This window comes from Megascapheus bottae, chromosome 6 (assembly GCF_031878675.1).
Source record: "Megascapheus bottae isolate mThoBot1 chromosome 6, mThoBot2.hap1, whole genome shotgun sequence".
Classification (NCBI taxonomy): Eukaryota; Metazoa; Chordata; class Mammalia; order Rodentia; family Geomyidae; genus Megascapheus; species Megascapheus bottae.
Window position 1 is genome coordinate 68,377,854 of NC_143514.1, and position 27,850 is coordinate 68,405,703.

The 27,850-nt window shown below is 48.3% G+C and overlaps 2 protein-coding genes and 1 long non-coding RNA gene across 3 annotated transcripts; 2 read left to right on the top strand and 1 right to left on the bottom strand.

Moving 5' to 3' along the window:
- Window positions 1-1,905: 1,905 nt before the first annotated feature.
- On the bottom strand, window positions 1,906-17,118 carry Nudc (nuclear distribution C, dynein complex regulator). Its single transcript, XM_090335483.1, has 9 exons — window positions 16,924-17,118; window positions 12,714-12,791; window positions 6,329-6,532; window positions 6,157-6,222; window positions 5,339-5,458; window positions 5,047-5,241; window positions 2,838-2,921; window positions 2,628-2,746; window positions 1,906-2,159 (listed from the first exon to the last, which is right to left on the bottom strand). The coding sequence occupies exons 1-9, from the start codon at window positions 17,002-17,004 to the stop codon at window positions 2,108-2,110; spliced, it is 999 nt and encodes a 332-aa protein (XP_090191609.1). The 5' UTR covers window positions 17,005-17,118; the 3' UTR covers window positions 1,906-2,107.
- A 50-nt stretch (window positions 17,119-17,168) lies between these two features.
- LOC150062264 (uncharacterized) lies at window positions 17,169-20,766 on the top strand. Its single transcript, XR_016536002.1, has 3 exons — window positions 17,169-17,292; window positions 19,616-19,774; window positions 20,414-20,766. It is a non-coding gene; the product is annotated as an uncharacterized LOC150062264 (long non-coding RNA).
- A 3,076-nt stretch (window positions 20,767-23,842) lies between these two features.
- Nr0b2 (nuclear receptor subfamily 0 group B member 2) lies at window positions 23,843-27,807 on the top strand. The gene is made up of 2 exons (XM_090335485.1): window positions 23,843-24,411; window positions 27,278-27,807. Exons 1-2 carry the CDS (start codon window positions 23,865-23,867, stop codon window positions 27,517-27,519), a joined length of 789 nt encoding a protein of 262 aa, XP_090191611.1. The 5' UTR covers window positions 23,843-23,864; the 3' UTR covers window positions 27,520-27,807.
- Window positions 27,808-27,850: the final 43 nt, after the last annotated feature.

The following is a 27,850-nucleotide window of genomic DNA, read 5'->3' on the forward strand; positions in this document are numbered from 1 at the left end:
GATCTGAGAAAAGTTTGACAAGTTTTTCTGGCAAGCCAGAAAGTACTTGTCCTGGGGCATAACTTAGGGTCTGGACACTGATTTTCCTGTCCAATCTGGCTTTGAACTTCCATCCTCAGATCTCAGCCTCTTGAGTAGCTAAGAGGCTACAGGTGAAGCTAGTACAGGCCTGCTCCACTTGCACCCGACTTGACTAGGGTTGTCTCTGTTGTACTTTTTTTTTTTTGCCAGTCCTGGGCTTGAGCTCAGGGCCTGAGCACTGTCCTTGGACTTTCTCAAGGCTAGAGCTCTACCACTTGAGCCTCAGCACCACTTCTGGCTTTATGTGGTACCGAGGAATCGAACCTGGGTCTTCATGCATGCTAGGCAAGCACTTTAACCACTAGGCCAAACTCCCGGCCCCTCTGTTGTACTTCTAAGGCCTGACTGGACTGTCTGATCTCATCAGTCCAATTACCTACAGGATGGTCTGTTCTGGCTATCCAGACCCCTTCAAATCCCTGGTCACTTATCAGCCACCCATTGCCCTTTTCTCCCTGGCACTAACGAAACGGTTTCACTAATTTGGGGGGTCAGCAGTGGGTCTTGAACTCTGGGCCTGGGCATTTTTCCCTGAGCTTTTCAGCTCAAGGCTACCATCCTTCCCCTAGAGCCACAGCACCACTTTCTGTTTTCTGGTGGTTATTTAGAGATAAGTGTTTCACGGACTTTAGTGCCCAGGCTGGCTTTCAATGGGGATCCTCAGATCTCAGCCTCCTGAGTAGCTAGGATTACAAGTGTGAGCTACCATGGCTTCATTTTTTCACTTTTCTCTTGGCCTTTCCAGGGGGAAAGTAAGAGAGGGAACCTAGATGAACTCTGAGAGAGAACTGAACTCTTGTTTGGGTGCCAGAGCCCAGCCTGACTGAGGGCCTTTAACTGTCCCTCACACCATGAGCAGTCTCCCCAACTTAGTGCTCATAAAACTGAACTGGAAGATGTTAAAGATCTCTTCACCCTTTGGGAAGTGACTAGACAAACCACTTATTTATCCAGTTCTTTATCAAGCACAGAATGGGCCCCAAGATCTAACTGGTCCCTTTCCTTAGGGGCTATCGCATTCAGGCCAAGGCCTCCACAGAATGAAATGACTGGGCTGGGCTATGTAGCTCAGTGGAAGAGCACTTACCTACTATGCAAGAGGCCTTGTTTCATCCCCAGCATGGAAAATGTGAAGCACTTACAGGCCACTGGGCCCGGAGTGCGAGTAACCAAGTCCCTCTATTCTGACCTCAGCCCTAGAACATCATTTTCCAAACAGCCTTGTGAACTCCCGAGAAGGTTAGCAAGTTTGAGAAAACTATCTTGTCCCAGACTCGGTGGGTTCAGGACTCTGATCTCCTCCTCTAGCTGAAGCAAATTTGGGCTAGTTTGGACTGAGTTGGGCATTGCCTAGCGGCTGTCTGAGCAGTCCTAAAATAGGCAGAAGTCCAGGGCAGAGACAAACAGTGGGCCCCAATGGACTTTATCCTCCCAGCCAGGTCTCTATGAGAGTGAATTTGAGGCCTAGGACATCCTGCCTTGCTCTGCAAGCTAGGTGTGTCACCCAGGCCTTGTAGCTCCTCTGCCTTAGGGAAAGTTTATAGTTTGAAAAACATTTGATTCAGGGATGGGGTAGGTAGGAAGGCGTCTGATTGGTCTTTGCTGAGTCACAGGCCCCTTTGAGAACCAGACATGTTTTGATCTTTGTAGGCAAAAACACACCTTTGCTCAGAACCACAGACTAAAAGCTTTGCCTTAATACTTCCTCTTAAGTAATGAGAAATTAAGGACCTGCCCTAAGTCACATGGCACAATCTGGGCTAAAAGCCAAAACCATACCTCCAGCAGCAGCCACAGGCCAGAAGGAGAAGAAAGGACACAGAGTTGGGTGAATAGCTTTAATGTGTAACAGAAGACCAACTGGGAAGGACAAGACCCTGGAGGCCTGAGCCCTTCTCCCATGATACCTTGGGATCCACATGCCCGAGCCAGTCCTGTGCCTGGCCCAGCCCTGAGGCTCCCAAGTCCCAAGAAGGATAGGAAAGGAAGTTGGATGGCTGGGGACTCAGCCCCAAGAGTTCAAAAGCTAGTTGAATTTGGCCTTGGAGAAATCCATCTCTGGATGCTGATCCATGAATCTGGAAGAGAGTCAAAGTACAAGAGGGTGAAACAGGCTGTCCTCCTCAAGCTAATCCACTGTCCTCACACAAATATCAGTTCTGGCCTCTTTAGAGCCCTGAATAGTCTAGAGCCAGGCCACACAAAGCCCCAGGTATCTGAGGGTCCATTTGATCTGGAGGCTGGAAACAGAGGTGCCAACACTGGTACTGTTTGCCTGTAGGTGGCGATGACTGCCAGTTACCCCCTTGCAAAAGCTGGCCTTGCCCTCAGGGTGACCTAACAAGTGATTAGGGTAAGCAAACCAAGGCCATAAGGCAATAAACTTGGCTGGTTATGCTGAAAGGAGGCAGGGCGGCTCAACAACCTACGCCACCTATTCCCTACTGGCCGAGGTGTAAGCCCTCAGCACCTACTCCCCTCTGGCCCAGGTGTAAAGCCTCAGCACCACCCACCCTCCCCACTTCCCAGTCTTCTAAGTTGCTCACTTCTTGAGAATTTCCTGTTTCTTCTGCTCGTCTGAGGTGGGTAGCCCCATGGACTTCTGTCTCTGATCATACATCATTTTTTCCACCATGCTTCGAGTCTCACTGTCCAGGTCTGACAGCTGGAGACAAAGACAGGGAGGGTTGACACTTGATGACTACTTCAGGCCCTCCTCGCTCCTACTGGAGCTTCTTCAACCAGCCAGGGCTCACCTTAGAGTTCTCAGGGTTAATCTTTTTGGTATTGATCTCAGGGTCACTGGATACCAAGCGGCTCCACCATTCCATCTTATTAATCTGTGAAAAGAAGACACTCAAGGAGTGGGAAAGGGTTCACTCTATGACCAGAATTCACTGCTCAATCCTTCCAGAGCCATCCACACCTGAGACCCACAGAAGTCTGTACTGAGATCAAGGGTAAAAGGCCAGACCTTGGCCTTTCCAGAGCTGGAAGAGACAACAAGGAAGCTAATAGTTACAAACTGGTATGATAAACTGGGAGCTAATAGCTCAGGCCTTTAATCCTAACTACTCAGGAGACTTCAGATCTGAGGACAGTGGTTCAAAATCAATCTGGGAAGAGAAGTCCATGAGACTCATTTCCAATAACCAGCAAAAAAATGGAAATAAAGGGGCCAGGAGTTTGGCCTAATAGAAGGGTGCTTGCCTACCATATACGAAGACCTGGGTTCTGATTCCTTAGTAGCACATACACAGAAAGGTCAGAAATGGTGCTGTGGCTCAAGTGGTAGAGCGCTAGACTTGAGGAAAAGCTCCAAGACAATGCTCAGGTCCCGAGCTCAAGCCCCAGGACTGGCAAAAAAAAGAAAAAGGAAATAAAAGTTTGGCTCATGGGACTGGGAGTTGGACTAGTGGTAGAGTGCCTAGCATGCACGAAGACCCAGGTTCGATTCCTCGGTACCACATACATAGAAAAAAGCTGGAAGTGGTGCCGTGGCTCAAGTGGTAGAGCTCTAGCCTTGAGAAAGTCCAAGGACAGTGCTCAGGCCCTGAGTTCAAGCCCAACAACTGGCCAAAAAAATGTTTGACTCATGCTGGGTGCCTATAGCTCACGCCTACTCAGGAGGTTGAGATCTGAGAATCCTGGTTCAAAGACAGCCCTAGCATGAAAATATGAGACTTTTTTTTTTTTTTTTTTTTTTTTTTTGCCAGTCCTGGGCTTGAGCTCAGAACTTGAGCACTGTCCTTGTGCTTTCTCAAGACTAGAGCTCTACCACTTGAGCCTCAGTACCACCTTCCAGCTTTTTTCTATGTATGTGGTATGGAGGAATCAAACCTGGGTCTTTGTGCATGCTAGGCAAGAACTCACCACTAGGCCAAACTGCTGGCCCTCCACGAGACTGTTATCTCCAATTAACCACCAGAAACCCAGAAAGAGTATTATGGCTCAAAGTATAGAGTGCTAGCCTTGAGCTGAAGGGCTTAGGGACAGTGCCCAGGCCAAGAGTTCAAGTCCCATGACATACAGGGGAAAAAAAGTGTGGCTCAAGTCACAAAGCACCAGCCTTTCACAAAAAAGCTAAGTGAGCACATGAAGCCCTAAGCATAAACCCTAGTAGTTGTGTGTGCACATACATAGCCAGAGCTGGTGGCTTCTGCCTGTAATTCTAGCTACCCAGGGAAGCTGAGATCTAAGGATCATGGTTCAAAGCCAACATAGGCAGGAAAATAAAAAATCTTATCTCCAATAAAACACCAAAAAATCCAGAAGTGAAACTGTATCTCAACTGGTAAAATGCTACCCTTGAGCAAAAGAGCTCAGGGACAGTGCCCAGGCCCTGAGTTCAAGCCCCAGGGCTGGCACACGCGTGCGCACATACACACATGCGCATACGAACACACACAAAAAACCTTATTAGTATGGTAGGGAAAAAGAGAAAATAGAAAATACAGAGCTGATCATGGTGGCTCAAGATGGAGTGATACCAGCAATACCCCAAAAGGAAGAAAAGAAAAAAAGGAAAGGTAATTCTGAGGGGAAAAGCAAGCCCAAGGCTATAGAGGAATGAGTAGCAGCCCAGGGTAACCAGGCCTTCTGCGCTAGGAAAGTTATCCTTAGACCCCGGCCCTCCTGGATATCACCTTCATTTTCCAGTGTCCCACCTTTCAGGGAAGGCAGTGCAGTAAAGGACAGGAGCCTCCTGAGTGCACAGATTTTTCCCTAGCTCCTTAGGCACCATAGGCTTTCACTATGTGTAGGACTAGACATGGACACTGCAAACTTGATGGAAAAGGTTTGGCACAATCAAAGACAGGTCCATCCTTCCTACAAGATGGATGGCAGGCAAATCTGTGTTTTCTTGATCCAAACCAAGGACAGGCTGCTTCGAGGAATCTTGTAGGAGTAAATAAGGTATATCCTTAAGGCCCAGCATGGCCTGAGTTTGCAGACCCCACATACCTTCTCCAGATGCACTGTCACGACCTTGCCGTCCTCAATGAGCCATGAGCTCTCCTCCACCTTCACCTCATTGTACAGCTCACCGTCAATGACCGCTGGCTGCCCCTTGAGCCCCACCCGGAGGTGACGCCTCTGGATATCCACTATCACGTCCTTTCCCTTCAGCCGGAAGTTGACACGGAAGGGCACTGCCAGCTGCACGGGTACAGGAAGTCAGGAGAGGCCACTAGGGCCTGCCAAGTCTCCAGGTTGGTTCCCAAACCTCCAGCCCTGGCCACCAGCCACCACTCACATCCAGCTCCGACAGGGTCTGGGTCCAGCGGTAATTGGGCAAGTCAGCCCCATTGCCTAGGTTGGGCTTCAGTTTTCCTTTGTCCTTCTCATCTTCTTCCTCTTCTTCCTCCTCAGCATCCTGTTCACAGTCAGAGTCCACTTACTTAAACAAGAAACAGACTGGAAGCCGGGCATGGTGGCTCACATCTGTAATCCTATCTACTCAGGAGGCTGAGATCTGAGGATCAAGATTCAAAGCCAGCCCGGACACTAAAGACCTGAAGACTGTGAGACTCTTATTTCCAATTAATCACTAGAAAAGGGGAAGTGGGGCTGCGGTTCAAGGGTTAGGGCAATAGCCTTAAAGAGCTCAGGGACAGCATCTAGGCCCAGCATTCAAGCCCTACAACCCACAAAAACAACAACAGACTGGACCCCCACTGGGCCAAGCTCAGGACTGGCACTGGGCATACAACTACAAAACAGAACTGCCCCCTGCTCCCACTATGGAAGGCAGAACACCCCCCTCCCCCAATAACCTGGTCCACTGGGAACCAAAAGTAAAATGGGTTCTAATTTTTGCCTGCAAAAGACTATCACATGAGTTGACCCCCACAGACTTCAGCCCTTCAGATGGTGACTGCACAGCCAGCACCTTCATTATTATTACTTTTAATCCAAATCCATCTGTTCCATGTCCCTAAATAGGTTTCTGAAGTATACGGAGAACCCAAAGCTGAGGAGAGGGAAAGGTAAGCAAGGGCTTTAGGGACAAAAAGGAAGGCTGGTTCCCAAGCTCCTGACTGGCCTGAAGTACTTTTCCACAACCCATCTCACCTGTTTTCCTGATGAGTCAATGCTGCCATTCTTGAGCTGGGTCTCATGATTCTCTGCATCCTTTTTCTAATAGCAAAGAGCACAGAGTTTGCAACAGGGACCTACTTTCCAGAGCAACAGGAGGGGGGAGAGGCCCGGGGGGGGAGGGGGGAGAAGGGACACCAAATCCGACCTGGTCAATCTCCAGCTGCAGCCTTTCAGCTTCCTCATCAGTCAGCTCCTTGATCTGTGGCCCAGGGGTCTCTGCCTTGGCTTCCTTGGCCAGCCTGGCCGCACGCTCCGCCTTCTCCTGCCGCTCAGTCTCCTGCCGAGCTCGCTTCTCCCTCCTGGCCTTCTGTGCCAACTGGTTGTGGTGGTTAAAGGTCTGTGTGATGAGCTAGGGAAGGCAGAAAAGACAATGAGGACCTTCTCAAGGCCTGAACCTGGACAAACACTACATAACAATGTCAGCTTCCTCATGTGCAAAATAAAAATAGAACACTACACTGATCTATAGAGTAATAATGAGAATACTGCAAAGCTCCTAGGTTCAAGCGATAACAGCTACAATAAAGGAGTAAACCTTTGCTGGGTGCTGGTGGCTCATGCCTAGAATCCTGACTACTCAGGAAGCTGAGATCTGAGGATTTTGGGTTCAAAGCTAGCCTGGGCACGAAAGTCCAGGGAGACTCTTATCTCCAACTAAACACCAGAAAACTGGAAGTAGCACTGTGGCTCAAATGGTAGAGCACTAGCCTTGACTTAAGGAGCTCAGGAACAGCGCCCAGGCCCAAAGTTCAAGCCCCATGACCAACAAAAAAAGTAAACTCATAAAAACCCTCTTTCTAGGACTGGGAAGGTGGCTTAGTGGTAGAGTACTTGCCTAGTATGCATGACCCTAGGTTTGATTCCTCAGTACCACATAAATAGAAAAAACAGAAGTGGCACTGGGACTCAAGTGGTAGAGTGCTAGCCTTAAGCAAAAGAAGCTCAGGGACAGTGTCCAGGCCCTGAGTTCAAGCCCCAGGACTAGCATAAATAAATAAACAAAGCCACCCAGCCTTGTTCTAGGCTCTCAAGCCTCTCCCTGCCCTGTACGTTATCCTCTCTCCAGGACTGCAGCCTCAGTTGGACAGCTCTTGATCTAGAAAGGCTATTTTCAGTCTCTCCAGACAGTAAGCTACCAATTACAATTGCTTTGATGGCTCATAGCTATAATCCCAACTAGTCAGAAGGCTGAGATCTGAGGATCACAGTTCAAAGCCAGCCCAGGCAGCAAAATCCACAACCCTTGCCTCTAATTAATGAAAGAAAATGCCAGAAGTGGAGCTGTGGCTCAAATAGTAAAGTGCTAGCTTTGACAAAAGGAGCTCAGGGAGAATACACAGGCCCAGAAGTCAACCCCAAGACCAATCAAAAACAAAACAAAAACAAACAAACAAACAAAAAACTAGAACTAGAGGCGTGGCTGAAGTGGTAGAGCATCAGTCTAGAGTGAAAAAGGCTAAGGGATAGCACCCAGAGGACCTGAATTCAAGTCCCCGTACTAGCAAAAACCAAAAACAAAAGAACCTTTCTCTACAATTAAGCCTTCTCCAGCTAACTGCCCCCGCCCCCCATGCTACCACCCAAGGACTAACCCAGCTGCCTGTAACTCTCTGGCTGAGTGGCCTCAAATAAGTGAATAACTGTATCCTAGTCCGAAGTCTCATATGTCAGGAGGTATGATTGTGACGATACCTATTAAGAACCTAGGACAATCCTTGTCCCATGGAAGGCATGTAAACACCCATTTTTCAACTGTGTGGTTGCAGGGGTTGGCTGGTGGAGGTGGAGAAACCCCTTCTCTGCTACGGGAAGCCAGTAGCTCTAAGTGAGCTCCCCTCACTTGCAGTATCAGCACCCATGAAATGAGTAGACGTGCTAAATCTCAGCCAAGCATGGTGGTGCCAGATTTATAATTTCAGTCCACAGGAGGATTTTCGGTTCTAGACCTACATGGACTATATAGCAGGACCCTGCCTCAAAAACAAAACTGGGGGAAAAATAAATGCTACCTACCCCAGACCTACAAAATCAGCACCTTGAGGTAATGAATCTCTCTGTGCCTCTCTAAAAGCAGCCTTGGAGTATGCCGTTCTTTGCCCCACTCCTACACCACATGGAAAGCTCCTAACTCACTCTCTAGAACCAGCTCGTGTCTCTGGGGTTTTACCTTGTCCTTCAGCAGGCTCTGGAAACATCTTTAGGAAACTCAAGTGGGTTTCCACCCACACACGGGGCACACTCACATGTGTATACCTAGAGAGGCCCAGAGGGTATTCACCAGGTGATTAGTAGTCAATAAACCATCTTCTAAGCATCTCTGACCCACAGCTGGAGGAAGGAAAGAGGTCTGTAAAGGCTCAACCACAGGAATCCCTAGGAGCTCCAAGGCCCGGGCCCGCCAAGCACCAGAGGATTCTCACTCACCTATGCATATCCATCATTACTGCAACTCCTCAGTCCCAACACCACACTGCAATATAACTCTAGTCCTGGCCAGAATAAAAGGGAGCCAAAAGCTGCCCTCTCCCACCAAGCACATGTTAACAAAGGTGTGGCAAGCCACCCAGAGGTCATATCTGCCACCAAGGGAAACATCAGCTAGTGGCTCATGCCTGTGATCTTAGCTACTCAGGAGGCTGAGATCTGAGGGTTGTGGCTCAAGGCTAGCCCATGCAAAAAAGTCCATGAGACTCTTATCTCCAGCTAAATGCCAGAAAACTGGAAGTAGAGGTGTGGCTCAAAGTGGTAGAGCCGCTAGTCTTGAGTGAAAGAACTCAGGGACAGCACCTAGGCCCTGAGTTCAAGCCCCATGAGCAATAACAGCGAGCGAGCGAGCGAGAGAGAGAGGGGGGGAGGGAGGAAGGGAGGGAGGGAGGATGGAAGGGAACGCGCATGCCAGAGTGGGGGGGAGGGGGAAGGAGGGAGGGAGGGAGGGGGAAGAAAGGGGAGGGAGGAACGTCAGGTCATGAGACAACTGCTCATCAGAGGCCAGTGCACCACAACAAAGCCTTGTCCTACTCTGAGAGACCTTGAACTCAAGCCATTTGCCAACTTGCGGCCAAGGGGAGGTAGGGACAGGGCCCTCCCCTCTCCAGTGATCATGTCACATCCCATTTGTCCAAGTCCTATGGGGCTCCTGGAGGTTAAAGAAGGACAGAAATGAACCACTAGGGAGAGTCAAGGCCAATCACAGCAGCCGCTGACCCTTCCTCCCAGTCCCCTCCCATCGCAAGTACCAACCTAGAGACGTCAGACACCAGGCTGGAGGACTGACATCTCTTCAGGAAGGAAGGTGGGGTAGAGGGTGGGAGAGTGAAGTGGCACAAGTGAGAACAGGCCCTCCTCCACCAGGTTAGGTGACTTAGATGCTTCCTACCACACTGGCCAGGGCCGACTTCCCAGCAATTCAAACTGAACTCAAGGCATCAGGCCACCTGAGGAGGTGACACAAATGGTAAACAATACTGGCTACTTCTGGTGAGGATTCTCAACTAAGAGATCATGCTGAATTCCTTTACATCCCAGTAATTCTGCCCCTAGTACTGTCTTGCACCATTCTTCCCTCTCTCCACAGGTCAGAGACCAGTGGGCTGGAATGGTACACTTAGTCTTATTCAGAAGGCCTAAGAAGCCTTACCAAGAAGCTAGTTCCCTTAGGCAACTTCCTTCTTCCCCATGTTTCCCATCTGTGACCTAATGACCAAGGAGAACTATTACCATTCAATCAAGAGTCCAAGGACAGAGAAAAGCCATCCGTGAACACCCACCAGGTACCAATCTTATCATACCTAATGTCCTGTCCTGCTGAACTCCCTACCCATCCCCCACCCCTTTCCAGGCATCTAGTATAAATAGTAGCCCCCGATCAGAATGGCCTACAGCTCCCTGTAATGTAAATCCCACTGTTGCTTTTCCATCTGGGTTCCCCTGCCTGGCCTGCTCCTCAGTGACTCAAGATCAGATTAAATTTGTGTGGGTTGTTCCCCATGTACTTCTCTTCCTCCCACAGGCTTCTCCAACTCTGCACCTTGCTTGTTCTTGCTTTTTTTTGGTCGCCGTGGGGCTTGAACTCTGGGCCTGGGCATTGTCCTTGAGCTCTTCAGCTCAAGTCTACCACCCTACCCATAGAGCCACAAGGCCACTTCCTGATTTAATTGGAGATAAGAGTCTCACCAACTTTAGTGCCTACTTTAGTGCCCAGGCTAGCTTTGAACCTTGATACTCAGACCTCAGTCTCCTAAGTAGCTAGGATTACAGGTGTGAGCTGCTCAGGGGCTGCACCCTCCTGCAAATCTTTCAAGACTTTCACTGAGCTCCCTTTTCTTTCCAAAACTCCCAGAATTGTACCTCAACCTCACTGACAGTGCCTCCCTCCTTGAGTGGAAGGATCCATCCTGTGCATCATGGTCCTTGCCAGATATACTTTTCTAACAAAGTACCACACAAATTTGACCAAAGACAGAATTTTATGAAACAGTTTTTCCTAAAATGAATTTCAAGCCCCATGACCCCCCCCAAAAAAAAATGTGAATTCTTGCAAGGGGTCAGTGGCTCATGCCTATAATCCTAGCTACTAAGGAGGCTGAGACCTGCCAGGGAAGAAAAGTCCTCAAGATTCCATCTCCAATTAATGGGGGACGGGAGATGGGACAGATATCGCTCAAGTGGTAAGTCCATGAGCAAGTATACCAAGAGCAAACGGTACTTACTGAGTTTAAGCTCCTGAACCACTCTAAGTATATACATACATACACAAGCAAGTGAATTCACTGGAAATTGTGTTCATAAAAATAGGGTGCCAGTGGCTTACACCCGTATTCCTGCCTACTCAGGAGGCTGAGATCTGAGGATTGCGGTCCAAAGCCAGCCAAGGAAGGAAAGTCCATGAAACAACTATCTCTAACCACCAGAAAACCGGAAATGGGGCTGTGGCTCAATGCGGTAGAGCACTACTCTTCAGCTGAATTGCTCAAGGACAGCACCCAGGCCCAGAGTTCAAGTCCCAAGATTGGGGGGGTGAGGGAGTGGAGGAAGGGAAACAGGGCACAGTGGCTCACACCTGTAATCCTAGCTACTCAGGAGGATCACGATTTGAAGCCAGCCCAAACACTAAAAGTCATAAGACTCTTATCTACTACTAATCACCAGAATACCAGAAGTAGCACTGTGGCTCAAGGGGTAGGGTGGTAACCTTGAGCTGAAGAGCTCAGGGACAGCACCCAGGAGTTCAAGTCCCACGACCTAGCCATCAAAAAAACAAAACAAAACAAAAAAACCCCAGGATCATAAAGAGATCCTATCTCAAACAATGATACAAAGAATACTCAGGAATCCTTTACTAAGAGATAAAGGCAGAAACATGACACTTAGTCCAGCATAATCAGCATAATAGACTAAGCTCTCAGTGCAGAGTGCCGCAACAGCAATTCCATGGGTGTGTACAGGGAATAGGACAGGGCTTGGCTGGCAGTATGAAACTGGTATTGACATCGGATCTCATGCTAATATCAGGAACCACAGTGGCCTATGTCCTTTGACACAGGTTTCCTTCTTGATGGACTTGGGAGAAGCCCTTTCAGTCCAGGCCTGCCTCAACAGGGCAAAAACCCACCTCACAGGCTGTCACCTTTGAAACATACCAGGCAATCAAGTAATCTTCTGAAAGGAGGAATGAGATACTTTTCCTATATATGGTCTCAATGTAAGCAAGTGGTTGGTGAGGGGAAGTTTCAGCTAAGAAAGTAAGAATGGTAGAGTATCAGCAGTTTACAAAACCTTCAAGAATAAAGTAACAGATTCGGGCATAATCAATGACTATTAATACCACTGTGCTTCCTAATGGAGCACACAAAACTGTTCTGGAGAACAAAAAATAAAGTGAAACAAATCAAGCCTGGAGATCTTATTGCCAACATACAAAGAATCCAAAGGACAAAGAAACAGTATATGACACCATGAGAATGTGAGATCCAACAAGAATTAGAAATTCTTTGGTCTCTGTGCCAGGCTCCTGAGTGATAGGAACCTTCTTGCACTAATGAAGAAGCTGCTCTTGTTGGAACCCTACGTGGAGTTACGAGATGGGGCTAGTGGCTAAAAAGACCTAGCAGAGTCAGAGGTGGACTCATAAAAACTCATTCGCCAACTTCCCAGGAAGGGACAGCATTGGAGGATGAGGTCACAGTGAGCAATTATCTAGTCAATCAGACCTACACATAAAACCTCCATAAGGAACTCACAGTTCTGGATTGCTGAACATGTCAAGATGCTGGGAGAGCCGGGCACATGGCTCCTACCTATAATCTAGCTACTCAGGAGACTGAGATCTGAGCATCAAGGTTCAAAGCCAGCCCAGGCACTTAAAGGACCTGTCTCATAAAACTAGTGATGACAGTAACATAAGGGCAAAGCATGCAGCAACAAGTGGGCTCAATGATAGCTTGACTTCTCCAGACTCCTACCATGCTGAAGGCCAGATGAGCTTTTCTACAGAAACACACTAGCTCAAGAGACAGAAATCCAACACTCACCTTCTCTGCCATCCCCTCTTCTCCTCCAATGAAAAAGTCTGTTTTGCGTCGAAGGAAGCTGAAGAAAGTATTTACAAGCTGAAAGACAAGAAAGACAGCTGAATGTGTATGGGTGCCATGACGGAAGTAGATGTAACCAAGCGTGTGGATTTAAACATCACACTGATGGGCCGGGAGTTTGGCCTAGTGGTTAAAGTGCTTGCCTAGCATGCATGAAGACCAGGGTTCGATTCCTCGGTACCACATATATAGAAAAAAGCCAGAAGTGGTGCTGAGGCTCAAGTGGTAGAGCTCTAGCCTTGAGAAAGTCCAAGGACAGTGCCCAGGCCCTGAGCTCAAGCCCAGGACTGGCAAAAAAAAAAAAAAAAAAAAAAAAAAAATCACACTGATGTACATTAGCTACATGGTTTACAGCAGTTTCTTATCATTTTATTTTATTTTATTTGCCAGTCCTGGGCTTGGGCTCAGGGCCTAAGCACTGTCCCTGGATTTTTCTCAAGGCTAGGGCTCTACTACTTGAGCCACAGCACCACTTCTGGCTTTTTGCTAAGTATGTGGTATCGAGGAATCGAACCTGGGTCTTCGTGCATGCTAGGCAAGCACTCTACCACTAGGCCAAACTCCCAGCCCTTCTTATCATTTTAATATATGAGGGTTTTGTTCTAGGATCTTGAGGAGCAAAATTATGTACTGGAGGTAAACCTTTAGCAGTTTCTGGCCCACAGCAGGAAAGCCACTGGCAGAGGGGTTAAGGCTTCACAAGCAAGAAACCTGAACCACAGCTTACTTTTCTACATCTACAGTGAGCACAACCATAGAGGCTCAGAATACATCTAGACCCAACCTGTGATGATCTGCCCGAGGACCTATGGACTTCATCATGGTATGAAAGCAACATGCTTTCAGTTGTAATCTTTTCGTAGGTTAGCAATACTCTCTTGTAATGCTGAGCAGTTGAGCTTCAGCTCCTACTCAGCTTCTCTCTCACTAGGGGAAACAATTAGTTGCAAGTATACATTGCTTAGCTACAACATAGTTCAGCAGGTTAAGTATATTAATGCATTACCCACTTACATTTTCAACTTACTTAAGATGGGCACACCTCCTCAAATCCTATACATTCATAATTTTTTTTTTTTTTTGTCGGTCCTGTGACTTGAACTCTGGGCCTGGGCACTGTCTCTGAGCTCTTCAGCTCAAGGCTAGCACTCTACCACTTGAGCCATAGCACCACTTCCGGTTTTCTGGTGGTAATTGGCGTTAAAAAGTCTCACGGACTTTTTAGTGCCCAGGGTAGCTTCGAACCAAGATCATCAGGTCTCAGCCTCCTGAGTAGCTAGGATTGTAGGCCAGAGCTATTGAACACAGCTATAAAATTCTTGATATAACAATCTAGTGGTGACCTGAAGCTAGTCAGTACATACAAGGAGTGATCTTAAATGGGATGGTAAAACTGAACTCAATGCCTATTACTTTCTAGATAGATATTCTTTCAATTCACTCAGGGCCAGGAGTTTGGCCTAGTGGTAAAATGTTTGTCTAGCACGCATGAGGATCTGGGTTCAATTCCTTGGTGTCACATACACAGAAAAAAGCTGGAAGTGGTGCTGTGGCTCAAGTGGTAGAGTGCTAGCCTTCAGGAAAAAGCCCAAAGGTAGTGCTCAGGCTCTGAGTTCAAGGCCAAGGGCTGGTAAAAAAAAAAAAATCAATTCACTCAAAAACTGAATTTACTCTCAAATCTATTTTGTTTCAACAATTTAGGAGATGAAAATAGGGAGACTTTCACACATAGAGATTAGAAACACCTCTTCCATGTCAAAGGGCTAAGAAATCCTTGGTTACCCCAGACACCTGGGAGAAAGACTAGGAATGGAAAGCTAAATGAAAACTTGCCCCTAGTGCTACACAAAATCAGCCATGGATTAGGAAAAGTACAATGGCCTAAGAAGTCTGGTCCTTTCTAGGTGAGGGGTTTGTTGGATAGACAAGCAAATCCTTCTCACACTGGCCCACACAGAAACCCTTATAAGGATTCTAACTTACTGTAAATAAGCTTTCCTACTTCTGTTAGGGGACAGAAAGTTCAATGAGTATGGTAAAGTATTTGTTTGCCTGTATAAAAACAGAACAATGAAACCTATTGAAATTGTTTCAGGAAAGTAGAATGCTAAGGGAGAGTGATAAAGGAAGTGAGATGGAATACATTGTATACATGTGTGAAAATATAACAATGAACCCCACTCCTTGTCTAATTCATATATGCTAGTAATTTTTGCCAGTCCTGGGCTTGAGCTCAGGGCCTGAGCACTGTCCTTGGACTTTCTCAAGGCCAGAGTTCTACCACTTAAGCCTCAGCACCACTTCCGGCTTTTTTTCTATGTATGTGGTACTGAGGAATCCAACCCAGGTCTTCGGGAATGCTAGGCAAGCACTCCACCACTAGGCCAAACTCCCAGCCCTTGCTAATAATTTTTTTTTTGCCAGTCATGGGCTTGAACTCAGGGCCTGACCACTGTCCTTGGACTATTCTCAAGGTTAGAGCTCTACCACTTGAGCCACAGCACCACTTCAGCTTTTTTTCTTCTATGCATGTGGTACCGAGGAATCGAACCCGGGCCTTCGAGCATGCTAGGCAAGCACTCTACCACCAGGCCAAACTCCTGGCCCTTGCTAAAAAACTTTTAAAGTTAGAACCAAGGCTCACATATAATCCTAGATACTCAGAAAGCTGATCCCAGTTTGAAGCCAGTCTAGGCAGTAAAGTCCATGAGACTCTTATCTCCAATAAACAATCAAAAAGCCAGAAATGGAGCTGGGCTCAAGTGACAGAACTCTAGCCTAAGGCAGAAAAGCTCAGGGATCAACACCATAAATGAATGAATGAATATTAGCCAGTTTCACTTTTGATTTGTTTTTTGGGGTTTTTGGTTTTTTTTTTTTGTAGGTCCCAGGGTTTGAACTCTGGATTAGGGTGTTGTCTCTGGCTCAAGGCTTACACTCTACTACTTGAGCCACATCCCCATTTCTGGCTTTTTGATGGTTTCTTGGAGATAAGAGTCTCACTGGACTTTTTGGACTGCGCTGGCTTCCGATCTTTATCCTCAGATCTCAGTCTCCTGAGTAGCTAGGATTACAGGTAGTGAGCCATAAGTGCTTGGTCAATTTGCTCTTTTGTTTTGTTTTGCTAGTCCTTGAACTCAGGGCCTGGACACTGTCCTTGAGTTTTCTCAAGGCTAGCATGCCACCGTTGAGCAGTGGGTTGTTTTTTTTTTTGGATATTGGGTAGAAATCAGGACGTTGCCTCTGAGCTACATCCCAGCCTGCCAGTTTGTTCATATCATACACAATGTTATTGGGCCTGGTCACCAGGTATGATTTATGCTTTTGAAAATGCTCTTTGTAAGCTCCAAGAAGGCAAGAGAAGGTTTCTACTCACTACTGTATCCACTGGATCCAGTCTCATGAGTGTTCAGCACGCATGGGCAACACTCAGGACAGGGCAACACTCAGGACAAAGCACTTGTTGAATGAACTCACTGCCTTTCACTTCAAGACACTACGAACAGACAAAACTGGGATTCGTGGTTCCACCTCAGACAGGCAAACCGTGACTCGGAGAGATAGAAATTCGTAGGTGGTGGAAACCAGTTGTGATTACAATTCCATTCAAGGCAGAAAAGGACCACGTGCTCCCCCTCCACCCCTCCCTCGTGCTCCACCACTCCCCCGCAGCCCTTGGCAGGCCGGCTCCACTTCTGGGTGGATGGATGCAAATCATGTCTGCGATGGTTTTTGTCGCTCTTGGTGGCGACCATAGAAGAAATAGGGTCAGAAGCATGCATGAGTGAGTGTGTGAGAGTGTGTGTGTGCGTGCGTGTGTGCGCGTGCACGCAGGGGTGACCCCAAGACTCGTGGGGAGGAGGCGGGGGATTCTGGGACGTTGGGATTATCAAAATAGTAACTACCGAGGAGCCCCCAGAGGCCCGGAACTGATACCCAAGGGGAAGAGCCCCGCCAGGAGGAAGGTAACCCAACCGGAAGCTGGGGTGCGGGTAGGCACGCTGGGGGCACCCCAGGAGCCCGCCCGGCCATTGGGAGGAGGAAGGAGGGGTCTCGGCCCTCAGAGGCGGGGGGAGGGCGGGGCGCGGCTCGGGCCGCCGGGTGGACCAGCGCCTCGGGGCCTGCGGGCCGAGGCCGCGCGGGTGGTTACCTCCTGCACGCCGCCCTCGTGCTGCTGCGCCATGGCCAGCAACATGCCATCGAACCGCTCCTCTTCCTGCTCCCCGCCCATCGCTCCGGCTCGGATCCGCGTCCCGATCTCAGCACTCGAGACCCGCGCTCTCCGGTTCCTCTGACTTGCGTCCGGCCCAACGGCTCCACGGCTCAGCCTTCCGCTGCGGGGCCGGAAACACGCACGCGCCAGGCCGCCAAGGCCCGCCCGCCCCCTCTCGTCCCGCCTCCACCCCCGGCCAGCGGCCATTCACCGCGCGGGAAATAGCCCGCTTCGCTCACCATTGGGCACCTGGGTGAACCAATCAACAAGCGCGTCCATGAAGCGGTAGGCGGAACCGAGAGCCCGGTGAGTTTGGCTTGAGTTGCTATGGTCACCAGATGCTTTGGAGCCTTCTAGAAAGCCCTGGGTTAACTCGGTCAAGGTTGGAATTTAAGAAGGGACAGGCTTTGCTCCTCCACCTTGCTAACGACCTCCTAGCGTATAGATAGAGCGGTGGAACTGACAGTTCCTGTCATTATTTCTTCCAAATCTATATGAGGCGAGGGAAAGAAGGTAGTACCAGAGAATGGCTTACCTGTTCATCACTGCCATCGCTCATTCCACTAGGCGTCATTGGTGTACACATGGCTCTCAAGGCCTGGGTACTATCTTTTAGCTTTCTGGTTCAAGGTTGGTGCTCTACCACTTGAGATACACCTTACCTTCTGGCTTTTTGCTGCTTAATTGGAGTCTTCCTGCCCAGGCCTGGATTCTAAGATCTCAACCTCCAGTGTAGCTAGGATTACAGGTGTGAGCCACCAGCGTCCAGCTATTTAAAAGTGTGTGTGTGTGTGTGTGTGTGTGTGTGCGCGCGCGCGCGTGCGAGAGAGAGAGAGAGAGAGAGAGAGAGAGAGAGAGAGAGAGAGAGAGAGAGAGAGAGAGGGAGAGAGAGGGAGAAGGAGGGAGAGAGAGAAATGAATTTTGTGTCTTCATATGTTGCCCAGGCTGGCTCTGACCTCACGATCCTCCTGCTTCAGTCTCCTGAATGCCTGGGATTATTAGTGTGTGGCAACATGCTGAACTGAGTTGATTTTCTCAGATACTTTGTCACAGCATCCACCCCATGTCTACTTCACCAGAGGTCAGGGTTTAACCTTGAACTGGCTCTGTGTTTATAAATCAGTCCCAGATACTTGTCTGATATGACGCTTCCCTCTGAAGCCAAGGCCTGATCTTGGACCCTGGTAAGTTCACTAAGATAATAAATGTTGCCTAACAAGTCCACTTGGTGAAACATTCAATTTTCCCTAGTAACCTCTGACTCCACCTGCATTTGAACCTTGTCAAAGCAGGTAAATGGCTGATCAGGACATGATGTGCTAAGTGCTCTGTCAGGGGTGTGTACTAGGTGACATGGGAACTCAGGAAAGGAGCACTTTCTCTTCTCAGGATGCAGAAAGAGAAAGGAAGGCAGCCTGTACCAGAGCACTAACATTTCAGCTAGACTGGAACCAGCAACCACAGGAGTTTGCCAGCACACAGGGTTAGAGAAAGGCATCACTGGAGGGAATGAGGGGAGGGGAATGTGGGGAAAAGGTTGGAGGCACAATGAAAATGTGTAATATATCCAGGGACCAAAAAGGTACTGGCTTTCTAACCTCAAGTCCTCCATTCCCTGTATTTGGGTTTGAACTCAGCACTTAGCACTTACTAGACAGGGGCTGTAAGCCACACAGTCAAAGCCCTTTTCTGTGTTCATTACTTTTTAGATAGGATCTTTTGTTTCTTTTCCCTGGGACTTGCCTTGAAAAACAATCCTGGGGCTGGGAGTGTGGCTAATGGTAGAGTGCTTTCCTAGCATGCACAAAGACCCAGGTTCAATTGCTTGGTGCCACATACATAGAAAAAGCCAAAAGTGGTGCTGTGGCTCAAGTGGTAGAGCACTAGCCTTGAGAAAGCCCAAGGATAGTGCTCAGACCCTGAGTTCAAACCCACAATAATCCTACCTATGCTTCGCAATAGCCGGGGCCAAAGGTAAACATCATTATGCTCAGTCTAAATAGGGGTCTCTAGAATTTTTTTACCTATGCTGGCTTCTAAATATGATCCTCCCAATCTCTGGGTTATGAGAAGCTGGGATTATAGACATAAATCATTGCAGTTGGGTCCCAATTTCAGGGGTTTTTTTTTGGGGGGGGGTCATGGGGCTTGAACTTGGCCTGGACGCTATCTGTCCCTGAGCTCTTCAGCTCAAGGCTACCACCCTACCCTGAGCCAAGCCCCACTTCCCCGTTTTCTGGAGGTGAATTGGAGATAAGAGTCTCAGGTCCTTTTGTGCCCAGGCTGGCTTTGGACCTTGATCCTCAGCTCTCAGCCTCCTGAGTAGCTAGGATTACAGGGGTGACTCACCATGCTCGGCTACCTTTATGCTCTTGTTGCATTTAAATTAGCTGAGATAATTGTGTTGGCAAATGACTTAGTAAACCACAAGGTGCTGTACAGATGAAAGGTGTTGTCGTGAGCTTTTTTTCTAGAAAGCCTGGTAAATTCAAGTAACACAACTCCATCACTCCATTGTAGCATGTTCCCACACACATACTCCTATGTCCATCAGACCTGGAGCTACTGAGAACACGATGTAACTGTCTCTCCCTCCTTCCTGAAAGTTCATCTGGGTCTCCTCTTTCAGACTGAAGGCTCCAGAAAGCAAGACTCATCTTCTCTATCTGAATAAGGATATCTCTGAAGGATTGATTATGACACATCACTCCAATTACATTTGAAGCTCCAAAAGCAGATTTGTGTTTCCACTTCAAACTGGGAACAGGGCCTGGGCAGAGGGCAGCTGGTGAGCTATCTCCTTGACAGAAGCCTCCACCTTTCTGAGCAAACTGTCCCAGACAGGTCCCGGAACGTAAAAATCCTGTCCTCACCCTCCAGGAGCTCTAGGACTGACACTCCACACACAGGGATCAGAAAACATGTTTTCTGAAAATATGAGACCCAGGAACTCGCATCCAGCTTGGCAGGGGGTCTCTTCCTACTTCACTCTCCCTATCAGAGATTGAGGGTGTTTGCAACCACAACAATAAAAGAGAGAAAAGATTTTTTAAAATGGAGGGAAAAGGAGGAAAAGAAAAAAAGGGAAGTAGAAAAGCAAAGGCCAGATTACTCTGGTTTGTTAGTTGATTAGATAGCTGTGCTGCTTAGTTATTTAGATACAAGAAAGTGGGAAAGTAAGTGAGCTTGGTCTTATTCTGTCACTGCAATAGTCCTGCAGGCAGGCTTTATTGTCCCAGATGATATTCAGAGATCACTGGAAGCAATGGAGCCAGGAGCAGGTGTCAGGGTTGGCAAGGCCCAGAGCCGTCCTCTCCCCATCCAGAACACCAGGCTCCGGGAATATGGTGACAGAAGGTCTGCCAGGTTGGACTGGCCAAGGTCCAAGGATACAGTATAACTAAGGTCCCACTTCCTATACCTGTAGGCACCTGTCTGAGACAAATGCCTGGGACAGAGGAGCTGTGTGGCAGCAGAAACATGTTTGGTCCAAATCCCAGGTGGGTCACATCCACAGAGCAGGAAACAGCAGGTGTCTAGCAGCTAACCACCCATTGTGGGGGAACTGGATGCATGCTGTAAAACGTGGTTAGTGGAGCCATACAAACAAATTGGGATGACCCTGGGAAAATCATTTCACTTCTATGAGTGTTATAGAATAAAAATCTTTTGTGCTGGAAATGTGACTTAGTGATAAAATGCTTGCCTAGCATGCCTGAAGCCATGGGTTCAATTCCTCAGTACCACATAAACAGAAAACCCAGAAGTATGCTGTGACTCAAGTGGTAGAGTGCTAGCCTTGAGCAAAAGAAGCTCAGAGACAGTGCTCAGGCACCTAAGTTCAAGCCCCCCGGACTGGCTAAAAAAAAAAAGAAAAAGAAAAAGGGAGGCAGCTTCAGTCTTGTGCCTGGAAGGTTTATCCCCTTTTGAATGTCAGGTCTCTGTTGCAATTATGCTTTCAGTTCATCAGTCAGGCCAAGAAGCATCCAAGCTCGATCCCCTTTTGTATTTATTGGAGCAGGAAGTATTGGAGCAACACCATATGTGACATGTCCGGCTCTGTTCAATCTGGATGTTAGTTGGGAGAGAAAGAATAACCCAGGGGCAGGGAGTTTGGCCTGGTGGTAGAGTGCTTGCCTATCGTATACGAAGACCTGGGTTCCATTCCTCGGTATTGCATACATAGAAAATGCTGGAAATGGGGCTGGGAGAGTGGCCTAGTGGTAGCGTGATTGCCTAGCATACAGAAAAAGCTGGAAGTGGTGCTGTAGCTCAAGGAGTAGAGCTCTAGCCTTGAGAAAGCCCAAGGACAGTGTCCAGATCCTGAGTTCAAGGCCCAGGACTGGAAAGAAAGAAAGAGAGAAAGGAAGAAAGAAACAAAGAAAGATTCAGAACTCTGAAACAAACTGGGCCCCCATGATCAGTACAAATTCTGCTCCAAGAATGTGGACTACAGTAAGCTGAGGAAAAACTTCTAAATTTGAAAAACCGTCACAATAAAGCTGCTGAAAATGAAGGCTTTCAGAAGCCATCTGCACAATTTTTCACTTCACCAGGAAATGTATGACATAATTATGCTGATTTGTTGGATTTATTACACTGACTAATAAACCTCTGAAACTTGAAGACAAAAGAAAGAAAGAAAGAAAGAAAGAAAGAAAGAAAGAAAGAAAGAGAGAGAGAAAGAAAGAGAGAAAGAAAGAGAGAAAGAAGACAAAGAATCTAGCCTTACAGGAAGGTACTCAGAATTAGCTTGGAAGGCAGGTACAAGTGGCTTAAGCCTGTAATCAATCCTAGCTATATGGGAGGTGAAAATTAGGAGGATCGCAGTTCCAGGCTAGTGGAATGAAAAGTTTAGGAGACTCTATCTCTACCAAGAACAACTTTACACAGCCAAACCTGCCTGCCGTCTCAGCTATCCTGTCAAAAAAATAAAGCAAAAAAATAAATAAATAAAGTGGAGGGGGAGGGGCAGGCCCGTAATCTAGTGGTAGAGTGCTTTTCTAACATGCATGAAGCCCTGGGTTCCATTCCTCAGTATCATATACACAGAAAAATCCAGAAGTGGTGCCGTGGCTCAAGTAGTACAGCACTAGTCTTTATTTTTTTTTTCCAGTCCTGGGCTTGAGCTCAGGGCCTGAGAACTGTCCTTGGACTTTCTCAAGGCTAGAGCTCTACCACTTGAGCCTCAGCACCACTTCCGGCTTTTTTTCTATGAATGTGGTACCGAGGAATCGAACCCGGGTCTCCATGCATGCTAGGCAAGCACTTTAACCACTAGGCCAAACTCCTGGCCCAGCACTAGTCTTGAGAAAGCTCAGACAGTGCCTACGCCCTGTGTTCAAGCCCCAGTACTGGGGGGGGGGGGGAATGCTGTGTATAGACAGGTACCAGTGGCTCACACCTGTAATCCTACATACCCAGGAAGCTGAGATCTAAGAATTGCAACTGGAAGTGAGCCCAGGCAGGAAATTCTGTGAGACTTATCTGGGACTAACCACCAAAAAGCCAGAAGTGAAGCTGTGGCTCAAGTGGTAGAATGCCAAGCTTTAAATGAAAGAGCTTAGGCCCTGAGTTCAAGCCCAGTACCAGCACAAAAAAAAATGAGGCTGGGTGAACTATGTGGACAAAATGTAGAAGTGTCTTGTAATTAAGTAACTATTTTGCCTAACAAGTTCAAGGCCCTGGAGTATGGCGCAGGGCATGAAGCCCTGGGTTCAATTCCTTGGTACCACATACACAGAAAAAGCCAGAAGTGGTATTGTGGCTACAGTAGTAGAGGGCTAGCCTTGAGAGAGCTCAAGGACAGTGCTCAGACCCTGAGTTCATGCCCCAGGACTGGCAAAACAAAACAAAACAGCCAGGGTGATGGCTCACAACTGTAATCCTAGCTACTCAGGAGGCAGAAATCTGAGGACTATGGTTCAAAGCCAGCCCAGGAACTAAAGTCTATGAGACTCTTGTCTCCAGTTAACCACTAGAAAACTGCGAGTGGTGCTGTAGTTCAAGGAATACGGTGATAGCCTTAAGCTGAAAAGCTCAGGGACAGCACCCAGGCCCAGAGTTCAAGCCCCATGACCAACAACAACAACAACAAGAAAAGGAAGTGATTGGAACCTAGCAAGCCCTCATGATGCATCTGTGAGGGCTTCTCAGGGGCTGTAGGAATCCAGGACTGGGCTGGGGTCTGAAGGACCTTAATCCTGCAGGGCCTGTCATCGTAGGAGGTGGAAGAAGAGGCCTTCCTAGACTGTCCAGCTGGGCAAAGTCCTCCCAGCCCCCCAGTGTCCTGGTTCCTTTCCTGTCAGTCTGTTCCTTCCAACAGGAGCAGAACTCCAAGGTTAAATAAACAAGCCAGTGATAAAACACTTCCAGGCTGGGCCTTCCACTCAAGGCCTGTCCGGCTTTGTGGCTTCCTGGCTCAGTGAGAAACCTGCTTTTGTACGCACATGAGAATGAGGACTAAGGGAAAGGGCAGTGACAGCTACCTGCTGATTGGGTACCTGAGGCCTTGGTGCCTTGGTACGCCTGGGTTAATGACCCTGTTTATCCACTTGAGTCATCTGATAAAGAGCAGCCGGGCAATCGGACAGGTGGCCCCATGCCCTGCACCCAGCCCCGGCCACCGCTTCATTGACTGAAGCCATATCAGTGCCACGTGGAGCACCCCGTGTCCCCTCCCCCGCCACTTCCCCAGCAGGCCTGCCAGGGTCAATGTGTGTGTGTGTGTGTGTGTGTGTGTGTGTGTGTGAATGAACATGGCTTCTGGAGTCAAGGTTGTCAGGCTGTTCCCCCTCCCACCTAGTGTGGATATAAATAACACCCACAGAACAGGACACAGGGCCAGAGAGTGAGGAAGTTGGAGCAGGTCCCCAGCCATGAGCTCCAGCCATCGAGGGGCCTGCCCATGTCAGGGTTCTGTCGGACGCCCAGCCATTCTGTATGCACTGCTGAGCCCCAGCCTCGCGACCAGTTCCTCGATGCCCCCTTCCCGCACCCACTGCCTCTGCAGGCAGCACCGACCCGTCCACCTCCGCGCACCACATCGCACCTGCAGGGAGGCTTTGGATGTCCTAGCCAAGACAGTGGCCTTTCTCAGGAACTTGCCATCTTTCTGCCAGCTGCCCATCCAAGATCAGCGGCTCCTGCTGCAGGGCTCTTGGGTCCCCCTCTTCCTGCTTGGCTTAGCCCAAGATACTGTGACCTTCGAGGTGGCAGAGGCCCCAGTGCCCAGCATACTCAAGAAGATACTGCTGGAGGAACCCAACAGCAGAGCCAACAGCAGAACCCAACCGCTGCCCGACAGGCCCCAGCCCTCCCTGGCTGCCGTGCAATGGCTTCAGTGCTGCCTGGAGTCCTTCTTCAGCCTCAAGCTCGGCCCCAAGGAGTATGCCTATCTGAAAGGAACCATCCTCTTCAACCCAGGTGAGCTCCCCAGTGATGCTGGACGTGAGAGGGAGTGTGGGCAGGAGCTAGAGAGAGTCCTTTAAGGGTTTGACATCTGTTATCTCATTGCATCCTTATTAGCATCCTTATTAGCATCGAATAGCCTTCTCTTAGACTACACTCAGAGCAGCTGAGGGATAAAGTGAAGCTTACACAGCCAGAGAGGAGCAGAGCAGAGATGCAAACAGATCAGTTCCCTCCCAGAGGCTGCCTTTGGCCCTGGGCTTGGGAAATTTGCTCTGACCTTCAGGGAAAGTGGAAGGGGAAGACACAGCTGTGTCTCTACTAAGTCTTCTAGGGCACTCTGCATGGGGGAAGTTCTGATGGTTAAACTCCTCTAGGTCTTCAAAAAGACTTTATAGAGGAGAGGAAGGAACAGGGAGGAAGTCCTTAAGAGATCCAGCTCAAAGAACAAAGGCTGGAGAGAGTATTCCTGAAGGCCCTGGTACAAGTTAAAGGACAATAATTAATTTTGTGTGAACTAGTACTGAGCTTGCACTCTGGGACTTATCCTGTTCTTGCTTATCTTTTTCTGATAAAGGCTAATGCCCTACCACTGGAGCCATAACTTCAACTTCTGGCTTTTTCCTGGTTAGTCAGAGACAAGAGTCTCACAGACTTCTGCACAAGCTAACTTCAAATCATGATCCTCAGATTTCAGCCTCCTGATTAGCTAGGATTGTAGGCATGAGCTGCCTGTACCTGGCTACAGTGACTAATGATAACGGTAGTAAAATCTCTCTTACCATATGTTAGGCCCAGTTTAATATGTGCTGGCTCATTTAAACGTCACAAGTTCAAGAGAGGGGTACAATCACAATCCGCATTTTACAAGAAAGATGGGGGGGTCATCGTTTGCCCAAAGTTACTGAGCTAGTAAGTGACAGCACTGAGACTCGGATCTAAACATCGTGGTCCTTAGTCTTAATGGATGAGAGAATAAAATGATAATAAAGAAGGAAGTGGTAGAATAAAGTTGGCAGAGAGATATCGTTCAGTGGCAGAGTGCTTGCCCGCCATTCCAGAGATCCTGAGGCCATCCTGCACACAATGGGGGGAGGGAGGGAGGGAGAGAGGCAAGTCTGACAAAACCAAACAATATGCTATCTGTAAGAAATCCATTTCAACAGTAAAAACACACACAGAGAGTGGGCAACAGTATTCTAGTCAAATCAAAACAATGCAAGTAGAAGTAGGTATAACTTATTTATTTTGCCAGTCTGAACTCAGGGCCTGGGCACTGTCCTTGGGCTTTCTCAAGGCTAGCAGTCTACCCTTGAGCCATAGGGCCACTTCTCGCTTTTTCTGTATGTGTGATACCAAGGAATCGAACCCAGGGCTTCATTCATGCTAGGCAAGCCCTCTACCATAGGCCACACTCCTGGCCCAGAAGTAGCTATACTTTTTTGGGGGGGGAGGGTCATGGGGCTTAAACTCTAGGCCTGGGCACTGACGCCAACTTACCTCCCTACCACTTGAGCCACAGCCCCACTTCCTGTTTTCTAGAGATTAATTGAAGATAAGAGTCTCTTGGCTTTGTAGTGTCGAGCTGGCTTTGAACCTTGATCTTCAGATCTCAGCCTCCTGAGTAGCTAGGATTACAGGTGTGAGCCACCTCACCGGGCTAAGTAGTTATACTTTTATCTGACAAAATAGACTTCAAAACAAAAACAATGGCTGGGCGCCAGTTGCTTAGGCCTTGTAATCCTAGCTACCCAAGAGGCTCAGATCTGAGGATGGTGGTTCAAAGCCAGCCCGGGCACTAAAATGTCCGTGAGATTCTTATCTCCAAATAATCACCAACAAATGGGAAGTGGCACTGTGGCTCAAGTGGTAGGGCAGTAGCCTTGACCTGAAGAGCTCAGGGACAACACCCAGGCCCAGAGTTCAAGTCCCACAACTGGCAGGGGTAGGGTTGGGTACAAACTATGAGACTAAGAACACCACCATGTCATGAATTAGAGTGGAAGATATTATGTTAAATGAAATAAGCCAGACATAGAGAAGTGATATACATTATCAAGTGGAAGTTTAAAAAACAAGACAAGTTAACTAAAAATGGAATAGTAATTGCTAGAGAACAGGAAAGCTTAAGGGAAGATGGGAAAAGGGAAATTGGATTTGATTAATGAGTTGACATATTCATGGAATGAAATATCACCCTGAATTCTATAATATATATCATAAGAATACCTTTTTTTTTTATTTCTGGTTGTGGGGCTTGAACTCAGGGCCTGGGCACTGTCCCTGAGTTTTGTTTTGTTTGCTCAAGACTAGCACTATACCACTTGAGCTCCAGTGCCACTTCCGGCTTTTTCTGAGTAGTTTACTGACGATGAGAGTCTCATGGACTTTCCTGCCCAGGCTGTCTTTGAACCACGATCCTAAGATCTCACCCTCCTGAGTAGCTTGTCTTACATGTGTGAGCCACGTGTCTGGCAACATCTTAAATGATTAATATCTGGGCTGGGAATGTGGTTTGGTGGTAGAGTGCTTACCTAGCATTCATGAAGCCCTGGGTTTGATTCCTCGGGACCACATAAACAGAAAGAAAAAAAATGGAAGTGAGTTTAAGCCCTGGTATCCTCTCCCCCCCCCACCCCCCGACCTCCTCCCATAACATGCCAGAACTGGAGGTATGGCTAAAGTGGAGAGTGCCTAGCTGAGAGTAAAAAAGCTGAGCAAGAGCATACAACAGGCCCTGAGTTCAAGCCCTATTACTAGAGTGTGTGTGTGGACATGCGCACACACATTAACATGCATAGGAGGCAGAAGCCTTATCTTCTGCCTCATCCTCTGGTAGCTGGAAGTATGTGCTCACTGGCATCTTTACTCTCTGTTGTAGACGTGCCAGGCCTCCAGGCCTCCTCCCACATCAGACACCTGCAGCAGGAGGCTCACTGGGCCTTGTGTGAAGTCCTGGAGCCCTGGTACCCCGCAGGCCAAGGCCGCCTGGCCCGAGTCCTCCTCATGGCCTCCACCCTCAAGAGCATCCCACCTGGCCTTCTTGGGGACCTCTTCTTCCGGCCAATTATTGGAGATGTTGACATCACTGGACTCCTGGAGGACATGCTGATGCTAAGGTGACCTGAGGAAGAGGGAGCCAAAGCTTCGCGAGGGGGAAGGTCGTCAGCTAGCACCCAGTCCACAGGAGGAATCCCTCGCACATGCAACCCTAACTCGAATTTCCTTGGTTTGGACAGAGTGCTCTGGCTACCTTACAGGACTTTGGTGGTCCCCAGAGCCTCTGGACTAGAACTCCGGTCCTCTCCCGGGACAGGGATGAAAGCTTAGATTACTGTTGATCCACAATTCCTTTGTACAGACCGAAATTAATTTATTGGTTTTTGTAATAAAACATGTGATATGCTTGAAGATATACATTGTAATTTGTATATATGGAATGGACCAGTTCACC

Bases quoted from the DNA above. Each gene is read 5' to 3' on its own strand.
- Nudc (XM_090335483.1), bottom strand. From the start codon at position 17,004: ATGGGCGGGGAGCAGGAAGAGGAGCGGTTCGATGGCATGTTGCTGGCC. The intron at 12,792-16,923 runs GTAACCACCCGC...CTTGTCTTTCAG, and splicing joins ACGAGGGCGGCGTGCAGGAG to CTTGTAAATACTTTCTTCAG. The intron at 2,922-5,046 runs GTATGTGGGGTC...TTCTTTTCACAG, and splicing joins TGACAGTGCATCTGGAGAAG to ATTAATAAGATGGAATGGTG.
- Nr0b2 (XM_090335485.1), top strand. From the start codon at position 23,865: ATGAGCTCCAGCCATCGAGGGGCCTGCCCATGTCAGGGTTCTGTCGGA. The intron at 24,412-27,277 runs GTGAGCTCCCCA...TCTCTGTTGTAG, and splicing joins AACCATCCTCTTCAACCCAG to ACGTGCCAGGCCTCCAGGCC.